The sequence below is a fragment of the Vanessa atalanta genome, chromosome 3 (genome assembly GCF_905147765.1).
Source record: "Vanessa atalanta chromosome 3, ilVanAtal1.2, whole genome shotgun sequence".
Classification (NCBI taxonomy): Eukaryota; Metazoa; Arthropoda; class Insecta; order Lepidoptera; family Nymphalidae; genus Vanessa; species Vanessa atalanta.
Genome location: NC_061873.1, coordinates 3,539,787 through 3,555,572, shown reverse-complemented (window position 1 = coordinate 3,555,572; position 15,786 = coordinate 3,539,787). Strand labels below are relative to the sequence as shown.

Here is a 15,786-nt window from a genome sequence, read left to right as displayed (position 1 = left end):
ACGTCGATGAGTACGATTTATAAAAAAAAAGGAAAATTATTGGCCTGTAAATGTTGAAGAGGAGGTTTGGAGCTTATTCCATGTGACAGATTTTATCTAACACATTTAGATTAGCTCACCCTGTTTTCCTGAAGGAACATTTACACGGATAAAGTACATGAAAAGTGGTGCCTGGGTTGAAACCCGCGATCATCGACCTTCTCTCTCCATTACTCGGGCTCTATATTATTCAGATTTACTATTCGTGAAGTTTTGTTGCATTTACTGAAATAATTCTATGAAGAAACCGAAATTATATTACTTGAATTATTAATTATTTATACCGTGATTAATATTATTCCATTAACATTTATCTATTTTACTTTTCTTTTTAGTTTGTGGAAGTAAAATTTTTCTTAGGGAATTTTAAACTTGTTAAGATTAAATTTTGCATCCACTTTGGTGGTGATGACTTTCGGCCGAGGTAAATAAAATTGATCGTCCATACGCCATCAAACTTGGGAACTAAAATGATATGTCCCCTGTACCTTCAGTTACACCATATACTGTACCTCAGATTGCAGGAAAGCGTTGTTGTGTGTTCCTGAAGCATTGTTAATAAACATTATTTTCTTTAATGAATTGTTTTATAATATAGCAGTATGTATCACAATTAGTTGATACAAATTATTAATTTAAGTCAAAAAAATGATTAACCGTTATATGTAATTCAAGTATTAGAATTTAGGATCCTTCATTGAAATTACATTTCAATTTCGATATTAGGACGACCCTTTATTTTTTAAATCTTGTATTTCAGATATTTTTTACTAATTTTGACCGTACATTACCTAGTTTGCTGAATTTCGTTAGTTTGAATACAAATATCAAAGGATCAAATTGAAATTTGTTTTAATGAGGTTTATTTTAATTAAACTTGTTTTAACATTGTGTCAATACTACAATATTTGATTTCAGATAAGGACATTTACTTTTAAAGTACAAAACACTGGTAAAGTTTTTTTGAAAATGGTATGGAATTTTATAATAGATGATGAGTATCCGGCTAGAATTGATAAGTTACAAGAAGTAAGTTTCAATAAGTAAATAACGATGTCTCCCGTTGCACAGCGTTGTATCTAATTCATTTTGTAGGGATACGTCGATAAAGTTGGAACGCCATGCGCAGTAGAACCAAAAGACCAACATTCCTTCGTTGAAAATGGTGAAAATGGTAAGATTATTTTTTGAAATACTATTGTAATGTAATAATATTGAATGGTTGAATATTTATATGCTAAATATATGTACCTTAAACGTAAAAACACTATCATAATAATATATCTAAGAGAGCAATACGTACAGATCGAATACTTGAGTACAAGTGACCAGTTACACTAATATTGGACAAGACACAAACCTTCCTACTAGATTAAGACTTACCTGTATGTAATAAACACAGTCTGTAAATCAGTATAAATGACAAATTTATAGTTTTATTTAAACTTTTGATAAATGTATTCGTATCTCAGTAATATCTGTCTCCTCAAAAACGTTGTCTCAGAAAATATTACAGTTATAGTCCAATCAAAACAAAGTTTATAGGATAATATAAGACGAAGAGGCTTGTCCCGGCTTGTTTTAAAAAAACATGACGTCAGCATTGCTGACGTCATGTTATATATAATATATATATAATTATATTTAACTAACATGACTGTATTTTTAGATGTTGAAAAAGAATAACTACTGAGTTTCTTGCCGGTTCTTCTCGGTAGAATCTACATTCAGAACCGGTGGTAGCTTTACTTAATATAGTTTGTTAAATGACGATTCAAAAGTGCTTGTAAAAGTGTACTTGAATAAAGTATGCTTTGATTTTGATTTTAATTTCTGTATTTAGATCCTAGCAGAATTACGTTGTACAGCGGTAGTATAGGAAGAGAGAGCGTGGACACGTGGTTTGAGGCGAATCTGCCCTTCGTAATCGAACCAACAAAAGCATGCATAAAACCTAACGAGAATAGAGAATTTAAGGTGACCTTTGCACCATTACAAGCATTCCAGTATAATGTGAGACTGAAAAGTACTATAGGTAAGTTTTACAATATTATACTTTAGTTATTGAAATAAAACTGCTTATACATAAAAAAGGGAGAGGAATGGAAATAAGTAATTTGTCAGTTTCTTAAAAGAAAAAAAACTAATAATAAAATTCGGTAAAAGTGTTTTTAAATGAAATTAATATTTTAGTACTATGATGCGACTAGGTACTTTAAAATAATAAGTTAATATTTCTTTGCTTGGTAGATAATTTAGATCCATATGACCAAAATGTATCTTGCAAAATTCGTGCCAAATCGCTGGTCCCGTACGTCCATCTAGATATTGAAGAGAGCGATTATTTAACGTCAGAAAGGAGAAAAATAACAGGATCAACCCTCCCGGCACACACCAGTGTGCTTGAGTTTAATGTTCTCGGATGGGGATGTTATAAAAAGTTTGTTTATATAAATTCTAATAATTGTAGATAGTAATCTTAAAGATTATTATATATCTAGATTCAAACACAATTTCTTAATTATTATTACTAATTTACCGTAATTTATTGATCCGTTCTGTAGTCATGTTAGAGAGGAATACTAAGTACGGTGGAAAAAAAGTCAGGATCGTTAATTCAGTACCAAAAATGAGTATGGAGAATCGTCAAAAAAGGCCATGATTGTATCAATTATTCTGCTTGGATATGGATATGGATGCTTGGTTGACTGATGTTTTTCTTTTAAAAGATCCATATAATTAATATAATGTATTTGTTTATTATGAGTAATGTGAATGAACATCTTAAATTAATTTTTGTTTGAAGATCCTTCGACGTGATTAATCCGACAAGCGAGGGTTATGAATTCATTTTCGAAATGGTGATGTCCGAAAAAGGAGAGCTGGTCCCTGTACACTGTGACAAGTTAAAGGGCTATGTTGAAGGAGGCACTTCTACTGAAGTGGTATTTACATTCTCACCAACAGCCCCAGGGGTAAGGCCTACTATTATATTTTTTATTTGTGTCAAAATTAAATTAAATTTGCGATCTCATGTAATGTAATTTTACGTTGATTGTTACGCTATTCTTTAGATAAAGATGTATCAATGCTTAAAAATGAAGTGAGGCTTCCAGGTTACTTTTATTTTATGTTTCTTAATATAATAATACTTATTGAATACTTGTATTGTTTGATGGATGTAATGGAATGCGTTCACGAGAAACGCATAAGTGCGATTTTCCAGCGAAATATAGATGAATGATTTGCGTTGCAACATCTGCGTTCTTAGGGCTCCTAAGCCCTAAGAAAAAAAAAACGCATTCAGTATGAATAATATGATATTTGTTTTTAATTATTTTGATATTTGTGAACCTAAGCATATTCAGGAGATTGTTAAATACTGCCTAAATAAATGAGATGAGGAGAAAGGAAATATATAGATAGAATAATAAGACATTATTTGCAGACATACGAATCTCTATGGAAGTTTATTATGCCGGTTCATTCGCTGGTGGTGAATTTACTAGTCGTTGGTATTGTTCGTGAGCCAGAAGTAGTATTTGTTCCTACTATCTTGATTATAAAAAACTCTTTGGTGGGCTTCACTACAAATAACGAAGTGATATTAAAGAATAACGAGGATGAATGTTTAAATTTCGAATTCAAAGGAAATTCTCTTTGCAACGAATCTGGAAAAACTCCAGTGATAGTTGAACCTGAAAGCGGTGTATTAAAACCAAGATCAGCCACTAATATTAAGTTAGTAAAGAATAAGCTATATATTTCGTCTACATTGATTTATTTATAATATTTCTTCAGGTATTATTATATCAAATCTCTTTATACATTTTATATGATAGTATTTACCTTAGTTTATTACATAAAAAATATAACATTTCTTACAAAGTACTTAAAAGTTATAATATATAACTTTGTAAATAATTCTTACTTAAAGTAGAAAAATAAATGATTTTTTTTGTAGGATAATTTACACACCAATTTACGACGGACCGCTTTCTTTCAAGATATTTTGTAGTGTGACTTATTTGACCAAGTTGATAACTTTATGCGTTAACGCTTTAAGTTATTCAATAAAACCAAAAGTTACTTATTATCTAATAGGCAACGAACATGTACTTAGCAGTGACGCTGTCACCAACATTCACTTGGATCAAGTAAGTGCTATATGTAATAATCAAATTTAAAAAGTTAACTTACGTATTACAATTTTTATTTAAAAGAACGTTGAAGTTTGATAATTGGTCCTTAAAAGCCGGATGACATCTATAAATCAAAAATGTTTCACAGACTGCTTCAACTTACGAAAGAAGAATACCATTTACAATTAAAAACGACGGTTCCGCGACATTTTTCTTTGACTGGCGCTACAATACCAGTTCAGTTAAAAAATATCTTCAAGTACAAATAGAGCCCCGGAACGGCCACGTTTTGCCTGCGAATGAAGTGGAATGCGTCATTCATTTTACATTGAAGAAAGTTCCTGTACAAGCTTTTCCTATTACATTATCGGTCAGTATTTTGATGATATTTTTATGTCTGACAATATATTTATTTTATACTATCTTGAATGTATCAATATTATTATAATATTCAAAAATTCTTCTACTAAATAAGCTTATTTTTTTCTTTTTTGAGATATATATTTTTTAAGGGTAACTTATATTACGGTGTCCGCAGATATCTGATGGCCCAGAATATAACATAAATCTACATGCAGAAATAGAGAAGCCACTTTACTATTTTTCGTGTATGGAATATGACTTCGGTCGGTGTATTGTAAATGCTCCGGATTCTACGTACAAGAAAAACATAGCATTTGTGAATAATGATAAAGTTCCTATTAAGTATGTAAAACTCTGCATCTATCCAGTTAAATTATTGATAAAATTACATTTTTTTTTGAAAAAAAATAATCATGGGAATGTAATTACTATGTTATGAATTACTTAGTAAAGTTGCCATGAAAAAAAAGCTTTTCAGCTGCATTCATATTTGCGTTTGAAAATCTAACAACAATTTTCCGTTAAATTACAACTATACATTTTCAGTTTGGACTTAAATTTTGCAAACTTGCCGGAGCTGTTTGTAATCTATAACAAAGATGGTTGCATCGAACCCAACCATAGGTTGAAAGTCACGATTTACTTTCGGCCGAAGGAAGTTAAGCATTATGAATTTGAGTTGCAGTTTTGGGTAAATTCACTTTGCGAAGAAATAATTAGGATTAAAGGCGAAGGTAACGATGGAGACCTTAATTATTCATAAACATTCAACACATTAATCGTTTCTTATTTTTGCTACAAAATATGGTATGTTTCAGGTGTTCCTCTACTATTTGATCTTTATGAAGGCTGTCAGAAAAGTTTCGACCTTGGTACAGTAAAAGTGGGAGATAAAATCGTTCGACAGATCGAAGTTATGAACCACAGCAAAGTACCAATAGATGCATCTTTTGTATTTAAAGTCATAACTCCCAATGTAGAGGACAACACTAAATCTGAAGGCACTAGTGTGTGTCTTAGTCCTAGTGTTACAAATCTTCAGGCTTCAGTATTAGGCCCGTCTAGGTTACTATTGTATAATATATACATATATGTATTTACTGACAGCATAAATAAAAATCTTAATAATTACTTTGTGTCAAAATTTGTAATGAATTTTCTAATTAAGTCTCTAGGTCAGTAAAATTTTTATTTAAATGCTACCCTGAAATTAAAACAATATATTTCTTAAAAATTTTGGTGATTGTTTATTAAAACAGTGATTTATTTTAGAGGAGAAATGCTGCAACAATACAAGGATGAAAAAATACGCGAACAGATCGCATTGGATTCCCAAAATTCATTGGCATCGTTGAAAGTGGTGCCCACTAAATGTATTATTAGGCCTTACATGAAAGTACCACTAAAAATTCAGTTCAAGCCCATTGGAATGATAAGCAATCTGAATGTTCAGGTTATAGTTTTTACTTAGAAAATATGGTACTAGAAGTATAGGTACTATAGTCCGCGAACTGCTTTATATTGATTTCGTTTTATAGTCACCAATAGGTCTTTAATATGCATATCAATATCTACAGTTGCACATGGTGGTGTTGGAGTTTTCCCGGCCTCTGGTGCGCGTACGCGGAAGGGCGGCTGGCGCGTGCGTGTATCTCGGTCGTAACTCGCTGCAGTTCGGACGCGTGCGGCGTCGCGGCTGCAAAGTGCTCAAGGTCATGCTCCACAACACTGGCGACTTTGGTGCTGGGTACCGTGACATTTATAACTAATGTTGATTATTATATGAGTGATGATATACATACATGTATTTGTTACTCCACTTAGTTTATATGAATACATCTTCTTCCTAGTCGTTTCCTTATTACTGAGGGTCGTGACCACCATGCGTGTGGCTCTCCTGTACAGTTCGCACCACCTTCCTCCAGGCATTCCTATTCTGTACCATTCTTAGGCAAGCCTGGGCAATGGATCTTGTAGACGTCTTTACTGTGTCTATCCTACTACCTCTCTTTCCCTCCCCGTGACACGTTGACCGCCGCTTTTATCATCTGACCTCGTCGCACCACTTCTTTCTCGCAGTCACCGTTGGAGCGTATCATAGAGCCCAAGTAATTGAAATCCTTGACTGTATTCAAATATCGGAGTTCAAACATGCGAGGATTGGTGTTGTACCTGTCTATTAACATCAATTTAGTCTTGCCTCTGTTAATCTTCAGGTCGTATTCTAAGCTGATTTTCTCCAAGGCTTTCAACATTTCCGCTAACTCCTCCTCGTTCGACCCACCAGAGTAGTATCGTCGGCGAAGCGTAGGTTACTTATGCGATTACCTCCTATCTTTACCCCGCCTTTCCAGGTCTCAAAAATATTTACAAAAATATTTCTGTTTAAAATTATTATAGAGTCATAACCGGGTCAAGAGGTTTATTTATATGATTTTTTCGTATTATGCTAAGGTTTTGGTGGCAACCGCTGGTGTCCGATGAGTTTACAATATCGCCCATGCAAGGAGCTATAGCCGCGCGTACAAACGTCACATTCACGATAACATTTAGACCACTTAATCATAATCCATTTATTAAAGTTTGGGTAAGTAGATGTAAATAAAATATTTAATTGAAATATTGTTCTTTGTATCTACAGTACAACTTATATATATATATATATTGATAAATAATTGGTGGCACGATACATTCTTTACTATTTATTATATAACTTTTTTTTTATTATTTCTTCTCAAGTATATATTAGTACACACAAAGTATTATTGTTTCTTTGTTATTCTCTTGTTTAGTAATATTAATTTCTAATGAATATTATGTAATATATTTTAGGCATGCTGCAATATTGAAAATTATATGCCACTGGACTTAGCGTTGTATGCTACTTGTATCGACACGGGAAATATTCAGAACAAAATGCTTTACTTCGAATGTCCTGTTAGAGAAGTCGATACGCAATATGTTGTCGTTACTAATCCGTTAGTAAAAAAAACTGCTGTATTGTTTTTTTCATTTGCACAGTTTAAACAATCTAGTACGTTCGTTTTTGAAAAGAAACAAACTAAGTATGCATGTAAAATAACGAATTTTATCAGTACTATTTGTACAGATCTTTTTTATCTTGTAGTTCTGATGATATGTGGCTGATTCTCTCAGAAATATCGGGCGGACCGTTTGAGACTTTGAAAGAATTTCAAGTTGAACCTAATTCTACATTCGATATTCCTGTATATTTTAAACCCAAGACTATGGGCAAGCATGAGGTATTCCTTCCATTAATTAATTAATATAAAAATGCGTTTTGATTAGTTATTCGTGTCATAACTTCTGAAAAAACGTGTAAGTTTTAAGCTACGAATACTTAGCGGCGCTACGCAGTATAATGAAGAATGTTGCAACTACGGAGGTTTCCTAACATTGCCTTTTAATTTCATATTTAATATATCACAGTTCTATAAAATAAAAATAATTAAAAAATAAATATAGTATGCTAATGATTATGATTTTGACAAAACAGTTTTTGTTTACATTGTATATAGAACTGTCACAATATATGAAAATATAAGTTTTCATAGGTTTTTGTTCGGAATATATAGAATATATAACTTTATATTATAATCAGTAAATTAATAATAACTAGTTTGTTAATATTATCTTCAAAATAATTTAGAGTCAAGTGCTCTACTCTCCTTTGGGCGAGAGCGCCCTGTTCGTAAGCCTGTCGGGTAACGCCGCGCCACCGCGACCCAGCGGTGCTCGATCGCTAGTGGTGCGCGCTAAACGGGCTCATGTGGAAGAGTTGCTTGTTCACAACATTACTGAGGTTATTGCTTATATTCAATTCAAATATATTTATTCAACAGAGAACTATTATTGCTACTATTAGTATACTCTCTTATAAATTCTCAAAATTCTACCACCGAAACGGCGAAAGAAACTCTGGGCGTTTTTTTTTTGTTAGAGTTTTATATAATTCCCGTGACTTTACTTTTTAAAATTCACATTTTTTTTTTTACTTTATATCGCTTAAATTTATTTAATATTAAGTTATATTTGTTGAATATATCTGGGTCATCGTTATGTTGACTTAGTTTCCAGAATCGTACATCGTTTCTACGGAAGTTGTAAAAATCATCCCTGACAAATTTGAAGGCTACTATGAGATAAAATATCCCGATGTTATAAAAGTATGGGGAGAAGCAGCTGCGACGTGTCGATGGACGTTCGTTTGTTATGAGGAGTGTGAAATGATTATTAAAGTAAGCTTACCTTTTTATGCATCAATTAAGGGTTGAGATTTGTATAATACTAAGTTTAACTTTCCCGTAACATATATAAACTATATTATTCACATCCTGAGATCAAAGTTGAATTTTAATTTTTCGTCGACGACAATAGGATTTTGATTGTTTATTAGCATTAGCAGCCCGTAAATGTCCCACTGCTAGGATAAAGGCCTCCTCTCCCTTTGAGGAGAAGGTTTGGAGCATATTCCACCACGCTGCTCCAATGCGGGTTGGCGGAATACGCATGTGGCAGAATTTCGTTGAAATTAGACACATGCAGGTTTCCTCACGATGTTTTCCTTCACCGCCGAGCACGAGATGAATTATAAACACAAATTAAGCACATGAAATTTCAGTGGTGCCTGCTTGGGTTTGAACCCGAAATCATCGGTTAAGATGCACGCGTTCTAGCCACTGGGCCATCTCGGCTCTATTTTAATTGTGTAAGCAGTTTTTGTAATTACCTCAAATAAAGTCGTCGTGTTTCTTATCCGTTCATAGGAACATACATGATCTTGACCACAGATGTAAGCGTGGGCAATCCATATTTCATTTTAATTATTCGTATATCAGGTCCTGTTTATAAACGAAGTGTCTCGTGAGTACCAATACTACGACATAAATATATCAGTGATCGCGAGCGACATCGTGGACACAATCGCCTTCAAGTGTCGCGCACGCGAGTCAGAACGCCGCGAACTCGTACTCGTTAACCCACTCTCGAGGGTGGCGGAGTTCCGCGTGCACTGCGAGTCGCTCCAGTGCCCTGACACGATCAAGATAGGCGGAAACTCCGAGGTACGGCGATTTAATATATTTGATGTCTTTTTCAGAATTATTCCATATATTTAGTTCTTTCATGTACGACGATGGTTAAAATCAAAATAAATTCATTTATATTAATAATAAGTTTGAGCTAATATTATATTCGACGGTGATTTTCTCATTGGCGTAGTACCTAGCTTATAAGGCTGCAGTTACCAAGCTCCTGGTTTCAAATCCCGAGTCGAGCAGATAAAACGGTATTGACCTTTTTTATTAAGAAATTCTTAGCTATAAGGAAGTGGGCTGTTTTACCCTCTCAAATTATTTCATTATTCAATTTATTACATTATAAATAAATAATAATAAATAATAATAAATAAATATTGGACAACATCACATACATTACTCTGATCCCAATGTAAGTAGCTAAAGCACTTGTGTTATGGAAATCAGAAGTAACGACGGTACCACAAACACCCAGACCCAAGACAACATAGAAAACTAATGAACTTTTTCTACATCGACTCGGCCGGGAATCGAACCCGGGACCTCGGAGTGGCGTACCCATGAAAACCGGTGTACACACTACTCGACCACGGAGGTCGTCAAATTATTTGTAACTTTATAGCTACGATATATATATGTATATATTATAAGTATCTATATTATATTTAACTGTATTATAAGATTTTTTTGTTAATTTCAGGCAGTTCTTGGAATGTTATATTCGCCTCTTGTTGTGGGAGAATCTCGGGATGTCCTGGAAGTGAGTAACGACCTGGTCGGGTCTTACATATACAGCGTGGTGCTAAAGTGCCTACCAGCGAAAGTAAAAAGCTTAGAGTTTACGACCTCACTAGGTTCCCGAATACCACTACGTCTTAGAGTCCAGAATAAAACAGACGTCCGAGCTGATTTTACTGCATCGGTGATTATTATTGGGATATTTTTAGTAATTAATTATATTATTTATTATCTTTAGTAGCCAAGATGGCCCAGTGAGTAGAACACGTACATATCAATCGATAAATCCGATTTAAATTAGACAAGCATGATAATTTACAAAATAAATCACGTTGTTCTTGGATTAAGGAGAATATCTGTATGAGATCAGTCCGCCACAATCAAATTTGCCACATTTTATAGAATAAATCCAGTGATGATGAATTTTCACACATCTATTTCCCGTAACGTATATAATCTATATCATATTATGTTTAGGTTACCCACGCATCAATAATAACGGAAAAAGTATATACTTTGACTCCCTTTGAGAAAGGAAAGTTCCAGGCGTGGTTTGAACCCATTAACCTCGGTATCCAGCACTCTAGGGTATCTTTTGATTCGCCTGAAGCTGGGGAATTCGTGTAAGCTATATTATTTATTAAAAAAATATATAAAAAATAATAATTATGTTTGATAATATATACAAATATTAATTTTATAATTTCGTACCCCAACTTCGTACAGGTAATATAAAAACTTCATTTTTTTTATGTAATGAAAGGATTCACTGGTCACAGCGCTACCTATTGACTCCATTCTAACTCATCCAATACAAACAGAAGAATTATAAATATGTATAAAGGCTACCGTCCCATATCCCAATCAGATTTACATAATCATTTTTAACGAAATCGGTCCAACCGTTTAGGAGTTTACTTACATAATAAATATACCTAAAACTTTTATTTTAGTTTCAATATTAAAGGCATAGCAAAAGAGCCGAGGCCTCAAGGACCTTATGACATAAAAGTTGGTGGATTTACAACGATAACATTTAAAAATGTTTTCGAAGAGACCCGAATGTTTAAAATAACTGTCGATCGAGAAGAGTTCCAAGTTAAAACTTTGTACGAGCCAGTAAAATCTAAGAAGGTAATTATTATTAGTTTTTTATTTAATTCTAGGGGAAATCTCTTTAGTTTTATTTGTTGCTGAAAGAAGAAAATTTATTTTATTTATAATAAAATTTATAGTAGCGAATCATTGCTATATAATATATATATAAAAGCCATATATATTATATAGCCACATATTGTTAATTATTATATTTAAAAAAAGGTAGACTATATTAAAAATGCAATGCACGTACAGACAACATAAGTAGATAGTACAAGTTGGGCTAAATTAAAATTAATTAATACTATTAATTAAAGATTGGGCTAGAAATTTAGCAAACAAAAATATATATTCTTAAGCATTTAGTATAAATTTTTTTATACTTGTAAGTTATATGATTATTGACACTTATTTGTAAATTTTAAACAATAATTTTTATGACTCAAAATCAAAATAATAAATTTCAGGATTTAAAAGTAGCGGTATACTTAAGCGAGCACCAAAAGCTATCGTATCCGCCAACCGGCTGCCTCACAATTGAAACTTACGAGCCACAGGAACCAAAAGTTCAGTGGACGTACTTTCTTCAAGGAGTTTTGTGATTTGTAATATAATTTTCGAACGATTGTATAAATTTTAATATAATCATTATAAAGATATATTATGCATTACCGTCTTTTCTATAACGTCATGAGGGACTGGTGGTGATGCCCACATTGAAGTAAGAGTAGGGGGCCCAACACACGACGATAAATTCAACTTAAGTATATTATACCATTTAGAATTGGCAAGCAATGGGTACTTATACTACTTACAAAGCATATTTTTATACGAATGTTTTTTTTTTTTAACTTCGAGTGGGATATACTTAAACTTGTAATTAAAATTAAATGTGTAAATAAGGAAGGTCTTTAGATAAATAAGTATTCTTTATAAACAGTTTTTATTTCACCAGTCGCTGACACTAAAATCCTGCACTACGTCGCCTTTGTCTGGTACGTTAATTTCAGCTTTAGTTTCTTTCTTGTTTTCTTTCTTTTTATTAGCCTTCTTCTTTGTTTTCACCTTTTTCGGTTTTTCCGCCTCTTCCACTTCTTCGCCTAACTTGAAGTTATCCTCTTCACCTTCACTATCTGATGGGAAAAGTACTAATGGTCCTTTGTTTTCAGGTTTAGATACTTTGTCCTCTGTTTCCGATATTTTCTGTCTCTTAATCATGGGCAGTTCCCCAGCAATCTCATCGTTTTTAGTGATCTTCTTACGTTTTTGTATCTTGTTAACTTTGTTCCAGCTCTCAAAGAATGTGAGCAAAGGAGTGCCCTTCGTTTTTATTCTTGCTTCCCAAGCTGCCACCATTTTGTCATCACTTAATGCAAAGCTAACTTTAGCTCTTTCTCTCTCAATAAACTTCGAATTTTCTTCAATTTTCTCCAACAACTGGCGTAATCTTTTGGTGTAATTTGAGACTGAACATGATTTCAAAAATTGCTTTATCTGTAGAGAGATAATAAATATTTTAGTTCTATAAATGCAATATAAAAAATCAAAATGTAATCATTATAATTTGAGGTTTCTAACAAACCTGCATTATAGCCAGTAATGATATATCCGGGAAGGCAATAGAGTATGACTGATTAGCCATATACTCTAATAAAAGACCATAAACTCTATCTATTACAGAGTCTTTAAAACCATTTTCTGCTAACTGAGACTTAGCCAATCTTAGCACGCATGAAAAGTCTAATGGTTTCATGGACACCTTTTTATGTTTCTTGTTAAAATCATATGTGGTTAAAACCTGAAAATAAAAATGGAATTAGAGGGCTTCATAATTTCATAATATAATGTAATAATTTTAAAATTAATTACCTCTACAAGGAATGGCAGTACAGGTATAAAAGTATCAGATTCCTTTGACAGATTTATAAGTATCTCCACGCAATGGAATCTTAATGGATAGTATTGGTGAGTCGGCACCAATTTGATTGTATGTGTTATGACCATCACAAGTGGATATAACAGTGGTTGCAGCTGAGGTTTATTTGATGTAGCAGATATCAAATCTGCCCATAAATGTAATGAATTCACAAATTGCCAATTATACACTGCTTGCCTGTTTTCAATCTTCTGTACTACAATTGCATTTCGTAAATGTATAGCCAGCTGTCTTATATACAAAAAGACATGGTGATAGGCTACATTTAAGTCCAATGTAAACATTTCAACCAGGGATCGCCTCATGAAATTAATTCCAGGCCACGTGGAGGGACTGACAAACTTGCAGTTCTTAACATATGTCAAATACATAGCTTTCAAAACCAAGTTCAACAGAGCTGCTTGCTGGTTCCTTGTTATTCTCAATATGCACAAAAATGCCAGAACTCTAACTGTTTCCTCACTATTACTCCACAATGTTATTAACTTTTTCAGTGCCTGTTTGGATATACTATTGAAGCAAGCAATGTATACTGACATTTGATGTAAATGTTTGAGAAGCACTGTTAAGATATTGTCAGATGATATTCCACCAAGAAGTTTAAGCAAGTCTTTGAGATAGGATACTAGGGGTCCTTTTATCTTAATAAAATGTTTACATTTTTGTGGATCTTTGCCAGATTGCTCCATGCCCAAATACTTTTTTATGGCAGCAGGCAGATATAGAACACACATTTGTATAACTGCATTGAAAACAGAAGAACCTGTAAACACATTATATGTCAGAATTATTATTATACTTATTTATCTACACTATAAAGCAGTTTTTAATGAGCAAATGTGCCACCTGATGATGAGTTTTTACCACTGCCAATAGACATTGGGGCTATAAATAATATTAACAAGCTATTGTTATAGTAATCGTTTACATGTGCAAAAATGCCTGTCTGGAGGTGATTTAATTCAGCCTATTATTAATTCTCTCCTCGATAACTCATTTATACAACTTGCCTACTTTCATAGAAAAACCAGTATTTAAAAAGTTCAATACATTATTGAACTCTTAGGGATCTAATCACAAACAAAACTAAAATAATCTTTTACTTTAAAACTTTTACTACCAACTTAATGGTCAAGGGAGCTGAAAGAATTATTAACTATTCCTAACATCGCCAATGCTCCACCAACCTTGGGAACTAAGATGTTATGTCCCTTGTGTCTGTAGTTACACTGACTCACTCACCCTTTAAACTGGATCACACCAATACCGAGTAATGCTGATTGGCAGTAGAATAATGTCATAAGTATTAATAAAATTTCACCTTCAACTTTAAACTCTCCCTCGGTGGTTCCATCTTCACTGGTAGCTCTCAGCATGGCTGCATTAAAAACTTTGATGATTGTGGTCAAGGATTTTAATTTTATTTTACCATCGCCTTGCAACTCTGCTTGCCATTGTGCAACCATCTTAAGGGTAACTCTACCTTGCACAGGTTTAGCTCCTTCCTCCTATAATACATTGGCACAATATTTTAAAGCAAGAAACTACTTTAAATTGAATTAAGTAATGAATTAAGAGTCTATTGTTATTTAGGTTGAGTCAAAAATAATTGCAAGGTGATTTTAAATGTAAAGCCTCTATACTGATTCAGAATGTAATTATATTGATATAAACTTCCAAGAAAATCAGTGTCTAGTAGTTTAAGTTTTACAAAATACTACTAAGGATCGTTTTAAGAAATTTATGAACACGTAATCTAAATTGATGTTGAATAATGCACTTTGTTGGATGTAAAAAAATAAATATTTATTTTAAATAAAGCTTTCAAATAATTGCACATGATACTGACTTCGAAATCACTTTCATCGCTGTCGCCCGTAATTGGCCCAGGAATATGCGTTTTGTCGTCTTCATCTTTATCTGAAGCATCGTCGGCGGAGTCGGCTTCAAAATTTAATAAATTCTCATCGTTCTCTTCTAGGAAATTATAAAAGTCTGGATCGATTTTTTTTAGTTTTTCTAGTGATTTTTTATGAGTTTCTGGTGAAAGTTCTTCCTCAGAATCTTGAATGATAATAAAAACACATATTAGGAGTTTCTAACGTTGAATATAACTAAAATAAATAAATAGTTTAGTTTACTAACCTGATTCGTTCTCCGACGACGGTTTGTTCATTTTCTTATTCTTCATATTTAATAACTCGTTTTAATAAAACTTAATAATTGATTGTTTTTGAAATATACTTCTTTAGTTATAAAATTAGTCAATAATCAAGCATGCTATCCTTAGACTAATATAACCTCGTGGGTAAATGGCAATTGGCAATGTTGTTTAAACTTCAGAGTGACGTTGACGTCAAAACATCAGAGCATAGATTTTTCTCGATAAAACATAAAAAAGATCGGTGAACTG

At 32.9% G+C, this 15,786-nt stretch overlaps 2 protein-coding genes across 2 annotated transcripts in view; one reads left to right on the top strand and one right to left on the bottom strand.

The window, feature by feature from the left end:
- The window catches only part of LOC125076876 (hydrocephalus-inducing protein-like), a 37,783-nt gene extending 25,743 nt beyond the window's left edge, over positions 1–12,040 (top strand). The window contains 23 exon segments of the mRNA XM_047688601.1: positions 958–1,068; positions 1,135–1,213; positions 1,883–2,074; positions 2,290–2,479; positions 2,846–3,014; positions 3,488–3,780; positions 4,004–4,196; positions 4,330–4,551; positions 4,720–4,886; positions 5,091–5,278; positions 5,363–5,609; positions 5,817–5,997; positions 6,122–6,291; positions 6,999–7,131; positions 7,377–7,522; positions 7,672–7,807; positions 8,215–8,367; positions 8,636–8,803; positions 9,404–9,628; positions 10,302–10,523; positions 10,817–10,962; positions 11,293–11,473; positions 11,905–12,040. Coding sequence (XP_047544557.1) covers positions 958–1,068; positions 1,135–1,213; positions 1,883–2,074; positions 2,290–2,479; positions 2,846–3,014; positions 3,488–3,780; positions 4,004–4,196; positions 4,330–4,551; positions 4,720–4,886; positions 5,091–5,278; positions 5,363–5,609; positions 5,817–5,997; positions 6,122–6,291; positions 6,999–7,131; positions 7,377–7,522; positions 7,672–7,807; positions 8,215–8,367; positions 8,636–8,803; positions 9,404–9,628; positions 10,302–10,523; positions 10,817–10,962; positions 11,293–11,473; positions 11,905–12,039 — 4,047 coding nt within the window. The 3' untranslated portion in view covers position 12,040.
- Positions 12,041–12,363: 323 nt separating this feature from the next.
- On the bottom strand, positions 12,364–15,692 carry LOC125077448 (nucleolar complex protein 2 homolog). Its single transcript, XM_047689427.1, has 6 exons — positions 15,519–15,692; positions 15,223–15,437; positions 14,695–14,881; positions 13,307–14,136; positions 13,020–13,235; positions 12,364–12,931 (listed from the first exon to the last, which is right to left on the bottom strand). The coding sequence occupies exons 1-6, from the start codon at positions 15,562–15,564 to the stop codon at positions 12,386–12,388; spliced, it is 2,040 nt and encodes a 679-aa protein (XP_047545383.1). The 5' UTR covers positions 15,565–15,692; the 3' UTR covers positions 12,364–12,385.
- Between the last annotated feature and the right edge of the window lie 94 nt (positions 15,693–15,786).

Coding starts and splice junctions, on each gene's coding strand:
- LOC125077448 (XM_047689427.1), bottom strand. CDS start 15,564: ATGAAGAATAAGAAAATGAACAAACCGTCGTCGGAGAACGAATCAG. Junction 14,882..15,222: donor GCGATGAAAGTGATTTCGAA/GTCAGTATCATG, acceptor AATGTATTATAG/GAGGAAGGAGCTAAACCTGT. Junction 12,932..13,019: donor CATTACTGGCTATAATGCAG/GTTTGTTAGAAA, acceptor ATCTCTCTACAG/ATAAAGCAATTTTTGAAATC.